The following is a 6,751-nucleotide window of genomic DNA, read 5'->3' on the forward strand; positions in this document are numbered from 1 at the left end:
TCCTGTTTTTCACCCACTTCTCTGCCTGTACAGTTCCCTGCGTGGGAATATCCAACTAAGAAACGCTGCGTCCTGAGACAGGGTCATCCCACCGCAGCACAGCAGGCAAAAACGGCTGCAGATGTTACACGGGAAGGACACGCTAGCTCATGTACAAACACATTTAGGTGCTTCGTCTCTGACTACCTCAAGAAGATAAATAAATAACCAAACAGAATATAAGTTCTCCGCAACGATTTACTGAAATATATGGAAATGACCCATCAGTTGGGCCAGGCCTGGAGCATCACAGGGTTTGGCCACACTGGCAGTCTGGACCCATATGTTTTTTAAACCCATTTCTTAACCGCGCTGTGGCTCCCATCACAGCATGATCTTGGGAGTGTACAAACTGGATTCTTTCTGGACAAAATCCAGCTGGAATATGTGCTCCAAGAGCGCACCAAACGCAGTTTAAATGGCAGTTGGTCCACATAACCACTCCTGAGCAACGCTGAAGCAAGCCTATCCCCAAACACAGAGTGCTGATGACAAGGTACCAACTCTCCTGGTCACAGTCATTGCTGCTGTCCCACCCTTTTACGAAAAGGCATGACCATCCACTAATGGGCTTATCACCAACACGTACTGGCAGCCAGACACCTGCTCCATTTTCTGCATCTTTGCCTGTGGAACACTTGTTTGAACAGCATCACACCACAGCTTTCACAGCATCACAGGATGGTTTGGGTGGGAAGGGACCTTAAGGACTATCCAGTTCCAACCCCCCTGCCATGGGCAGGGACACCTTCCACTAGACCAGGTTGCTCAAAGCCTCATCCAGCCTGGCCTTGAACACTTCCAGGGATGGGGCATCCACAGCTTCTCTGGGCAGCCATTTCCTCATATGCTGGAGAAAAAGTTCACTTAGCAAAGGAATTAAGATAAGCAACTACAGGGTTTCCCAAACTTTCGTATTAAACTAATCTGAGATTAAACCAAGGACTAAACTGTAATTGCATCTGACACTGAGGAGGCAGGTGACAGGCAAGCCAGAGTAGGTCAGTATAAACCTTGTAATCCTGGCATTGAGGGAAAACTATTCGCAGTGCTGGGAACTTCAGGCGTGCTGAAGCTGGGGAGATTGATGGGCTCTCAGGTGGGCAACTCATTCATCAAATCTCAGATGAATACACTTGCTGCATTCCAAGGTCAAGCAGCATCTTACTTCTCAACCCATACCTAACACAGGAATTAAACAATGTCATTAGGGATTGAGCACAGGCCTTTTCTTGTACACTGTATCATTTATATCGAATGACAAATAACAGATATGAAACCCCAAGGTAACACCCTACAGAGCAGCTTTCCAACATGTAAGTAGCATTTATCAGAATGATTAAAAACATTTGAAATTCCTTTGTCAAGTCATCAGCTGAAACCATGGCTTGGGGAAAAAACAAACAAACAAAAAGAAAATTAAATAGCATTTTGAGTTTGGCAGGTATTTAACCTGGTGTAGTTCCTGTCTAAGGTCTGTGTGATGGTTTATTACTTCTCCTTCACAACTCCCTTCTCTGGTTTACACATGCAAATGAAATGCCTTTGGGGTTAACAAGGTTTCTCCCTCATGTCAAGTATAAAGCATTTATCCTCCAAGAAAAGTAAAAATGAAGTTTGCAAGGACCAACTTTCCTTCAGGATGCAATATGACAGCACAACGACATAAAAATGAAAAGTTTATTTGGTTAGAACAGATCCTCTAGATACAGCAGTTACACAAAAAAAGCCATTTGGCAGTCAATTTGCTTCTGTTTCAGTGATAAAGTGCAGCTCAGTTGTAAAGGCACAATGAAGACATTTCAGGCAAGTCACTGATGTCCAACAGAACTGGGAAGAGAAACACCTCCCTCCAACTACTTTCTTTTCAAACCACCTGTTTCATTTGCCTGCAGCAATATTAAAAACAATAAAGGCCTGGACCGGCAGCAATCATCACACAAAAATCTGACCTCAATCTCAGAAAAATGCCCTCAGAAGTAGCAAAACATGCTGAAGCTGTCAGTCAGCAACTCCCAGTTCTTTCTTTTTCGCTATTCCAAAAAAGTCTCCAGGGAGACAGCATGCCTGCCGCCATTCCATTTGCTTCAAATGGCCAGAAAAATCTCAGGAAGAATGAAGTAAAATAATAGGCCGGTAGTAAAGTGTTACAGAAGACATCTGCCTACTGCATTTTGTTGGAGAGAGCACAAGACACTGCCCATTGAAACTCATTTCGAACCCCTCTTCACCTCCTCCCCGCAGTCTAACTGTACATGTGCAACTGAACAGTTCCCCAACAGCTGTTCTTGTAGCCAGGCATGCTAATTGGCTTTCATGTCATAATACATGCGGAGAACTCTCCTCACAGTCTCCACGTACTTGTCATCGGGAACGGGTTTTCTCTGGCTTCCCGGCTCTAGGAATTTCTTGATTGTGGGGATGCTGCTTATCCTTGCTTTAAATGCCTAAAAGGTCAACAGTAAGTACATGGTATTTAAAGAATAGAAAGTAACACAAAACCCCCTAATTTTACTGACTGGTGTAACATCCTTTAGCAAGTTGTATGTGGAGGTAAGACAGGAAACGGTTGTAGCCATAGATGAATTTTACTCCCCCTCACTCCAACCTTGCTATTTTTAACAGTAATAAAACAGCCCTCTGCCTTGTATTGATACGGGATGAAGTGGAAAGAGTTATCTGTGGGTTCACATGTGTACTTTACTCAAGTCGCTTCCTGTGATCCAGAAAACATCATCTGCTTAAAGGTGTCACAGAACTGGTGAGGGGCGGGGGAAAAAGAAAGGTGGATTTCATCAGATCTGTACAGGGATTACTCCAGAAAATAATCAATTCTCTAGATGAAACACACAATGAGGTTCTTCGAGCAAGACTCCAAGGAAAAGAGGAGTGCTCCTGTCCTGTGGAATTATCTACACACAACAGACTCACATTTCCAGCCATGAGTGTATTGTTAGTGTAAGGTACCTGTAACTGAGGAAAGCCTGAGAGCACGTCTGACTTCTTCTCTTCTACCATTAAAATGGCTTCAAGCAGATGAACATCTGCCCAGCTAAAACTGTTGCCAACAAGAAAGTCCTGCCCGTGGTCTTTCAAAACCTAGAAGTGTCATAAACAAAAACGTTCGGATGTGGATAGTCAGCAGGGGTTGATGTTTTCAAAACACAGAGCCTCATCTTCTTTCACAATACTTAGTTCCTCCTTTTCACCTTTTTCTCCCAGGCAACTAGGGATAGTACTAGTGTGGGGGATGAGGGCCCAGGCCTGCAGTCACTAACCATTTTAGGGGATATCTATGAGCAGTCCTCCCATCAGCAATCTACAATCCCAGGGTTTCTCTTACCCATCCCTTCTATAGCCCTAGGTAACCCCACATATGGGACTACAGGGTTAGATACCTCCTTGGTATTCAGTCCTTTCCAGCCTAATAAATCCTTAATTTTTCTGAATGTAATTACAGATTCAGTGGAAAAATAGAAAAGGTAAGAAGAGAGGTGATCAGCCTAAAGCACTTGGGGCAGGATGCAGCAAATGGAATCTAGGACAGCACCAACTCTGACAGGCATCCATAGGAGAGCTTGTATGTAAGTGTGAAACTGTCTTTCCTTTAGTCTTTAAAACAGAAAAGCAGCTATTTCTGCAAGATCATCTTGTCTGTGTATATTAATGTCCATTGAGAGCACCTCCCAGGTGCTATCTCTCAAAGGATCAGTTAGAGAAAGACCAAGAATCCAGTAGGGCTTAAGCAGCAGACCACTCAGACCAGAAGACAGTAGTGATAGTTGTGTATTACTGTAGTTAAAAAACCATGTACATATATTTGAAATGTTAAACAAAGCTGGAAATCAGCAATTCTAAACCAGCATTGCCTTTACAATGCAAGTTACACAGCTCCATTCCTCCTAAAACCAGAAAGCTGCTATTTTAACTGTACATGGCTACATTTACACATTCACTGGATCATAGCAATTTTGAGCCAAAGAGGATACTTGGACCTTCGGTTTGCAGGTTGGTGCTGCTCAGACCATGAAATCTCATTTAGGAATTTCTGCATTTAACCCACTCCCAACTTGTCTCATACTGCTCTGGCCTCCCTCTCATCTCTCCAGCCTGCAGAGAGTACAATGCTCTGGTTTGAAGTACTGCACTGACATCTTTCTTCCTTTTGGTAAAATACCCAGTGTTCCCATTGTTATCCTTCCAGAACAATGGGAGGAAACGATCCTCCTACGTACCTTTTCATATGCTGGGAAATACCTGCTTGTTGCCTTTTGAACTATAACAGCACGTTGTTTTTCTTTATCCTCAGCCGATAAGAATGGGAACATCATAATGAAGCTCATAAGGTCATCAGTGCCTCCAACATACATATCAATCCTTCAAACCAAAGCAAACGAAAACCTCAAATAAGAAGGCACGTTCATAAGCAGAGTTTTCCTAGATTTGTGTTGCAACAGTAAAAGCTGAATTTCCCACCACCCTCATGAAAATTATTTTTGCCGTTAAAAAAATAAACGCCACAGACTGACTCTCACTCACATTTGTAGTGTTGTTGGCACTTCACCTGCCTCACTGTGCAGAGGTTAGACAAAGTTTAACTGTGGTATTACAGATCACTTCAGAATCACCAGAGAAACACACAGCACCACAGAAAGTCATCCCTTAAGTTGTCTGGATGGATCCCACCTTCAGGGTTTCATCCAAAGTTCAAGCAGTGCCAAACAGGTGAATACTGGTGTTAGAAACCTGAAGTGTACCAGGCTCCACATCTAGTGAAATTATTAGTACAGCAGTTCTTCAGATTGTCCCTTTGATCCATTTTTCCAGAGCTCTGACCGCAGGTTTTGTACTGTAGACAAGACTCAAATTTAAATTAAGTCCTCATGAATATGAGTAAAATACCTGGTAAAATAGTCTAACAAAGTCTTCCAACCATCCTGTGTCCTAAGAGATTAGAGTTCCTGCTGTGTACTAAGACTAACTGTAGTTTTTGTTGTCAGGCAACAGCTATTGAAAAAGCCTCTGTAAGGAATAAACATGTTATGTGCCATAGGAAGCTGCCTGTGCTTGTTTTGGTATTCCTGCAGGCCTTAAAGTAAGTCATCTTCTCACCTGCATCTATCCAGCCTTCCAGAACTCCACTGCCACACTGAACAAGTCCAGTTATCTATAGTACTTAAACCTGGAGCTAACCACAGCAAGCCTTCCTCGAAACGCTGATGCTTCCTTCCCCCTGCCCAAGAACAAATCAGCAAGTATACTTCATCTACATTTGCCTGAAACAGTGGGAATAGGTTCCCGGCTAAATCTGAACCTGGTAGAAGAGAATTCTGTTTGAAGGAGGAGGCAAACAAGGGTTAACACGACAAAGAAGCCGATAAGCTGTGTCTGAGGCTCCCATCTGAATATTTATTCTTTCTGTTACATCCCTGAACCTGCTTCGGCCAATTCTTCAAACCACTTCCACCATTTAATGGCAGTTTATAATAAAGTACTCATTAAAGTTAACTAGTTGTCCTTTAGTTTTCCTTCTTTCGAAAACCAGTAGGAAAAAGGACATTTAGAGGCTACATATATTGAGATAGCCCAAGCCACGGGTTCTTTTCCTTCACACAGACACAATATCAAGACCTGGATTTAATGTCACATGAAACCAGAAGTTTTTCAACACCTTTTAGCTGTTCTTTCCCCAACTCCAAAAGACTTAAACCCCACACTTTTCACAGTGCTGTGCAGCATCCTGCAATCACAGACACCATCAATGAAAGATCTTATTTTGCAGTCAGAAGTTAAAAACTAACCGTTGCTTTCCAACAAGTTTTCTGTTTACAAAAGTAGTCCAACATTTACATGCCAGTCACCTCTGGAATACCTGTGGCAAGCTGTATTAATCTTTTACTAAAGCACAGTAAACCTCTGCCTCAAGTATTTTAATGCAAAAATGATCGAACTAGAACAAATTAGCTGCCTTGTATCTAAATGTGGCCTGTCAGGCTCACTGCAAGTTGTGTGTCAGAGGCAAACAGGCAACTCTCTGGCTGTGCAAGTACGCAGTTAACTCTAGCGGTATCTAAGCTACTATAATAAATTCAAGCAAAGGTAGTACTGTTACAGTACAGGGCTCTCTCCTTCAGGTCCTTCCCGTAGAGGTTGTATTTCCCTGCTATGTAGCTGAGGATGGCTCTGGTCTGCACCATCTTCATCCCATCAATCTCCACCATGGGCACTTGCTGGAACAGCAGGGATCCACCTGAAAGAAAGGCCACACATTATTCTGCTGGATCTAGTAACTCCACGGCAGATTTCTTACTGTTTTCAGGTCATTACTTTCATGGTGAGCTTGCTTTAGTCATAGTGTTAAAATGAACTTCTTCTGTGCAAACAACAAATTACAGTGGCGCAGACCAATTAAACCGCAGAACACAATTATTGGGGATTAACATCCTTGCTTTAAAAAAAATGTCACTGAAGTTGCAGTCAGGACTGCGTACACCAGCTTTTAAGCTAAAACTGAAATACATGGAGACAATCAGACTAAACACATCAACTGAGTATAAAATTAAATAAACTTAAAAACATTCTGTTCCATCATTTATAACACAGTTGAACCAAATGTCAGATTCCCAAATTTTGCTCTTATAACCAGTATCTTCAGCTAAATCAGGGCATGCAATGAAGTTTAGGATCATCACAGGATGGTTTGGATTGGAAG

At 42.5% G+C, this 6,751-nt stretch overlaps 1 protein-coding gene across 1 annotated transcript; it reads right to left on the reverse strand.

Annotated features, from left to right (window-relative positions):
- Positions 1-2,318: 2,318 nt before the first annotated feature.
- LOC104503656 (glutathione S-transferase 3) lies at positions 2,319-6,284 on the reverse strand. The gene is made up of 4 exons (XM_010150829.1): positions 6,157-6,284; positions 4,275-4,416; positions 3,007-3,138; positions 2,319-2,486 (listed from the first exon to the last, which is right to left on the reverse strand). The coding sequence occupies exons 1-4, from the start codon at positions 6,258-6,260 to the stop codon at positions 2,343-2,345; spliced, it is 522 nt and encodes a 173-aa protein (XP_010149131.1). The 5' UTR covers positions 6,261-6,284; the 3' UTR covers positions 2,319-2,342.
- Between the last annotated feature and the right edge of the window lie 467 nt (positions 6,285-6,751).

Source organism: Eurypyga helias, unplaced genomic scaffold (assembly GCF_000690775.1).
Source record: "Eurypyga helias isolate BGI_N326 unplaced genomic scaffold, ASM69077v1 scaffold41104, whole genome shotgun sequence".
Lineage (NCBI taxonomy): Eukaryota > Metazoa > Chordata > Aves > Eurypygiformes > Eurypygidae > Eurypyga > Eurypyga helias.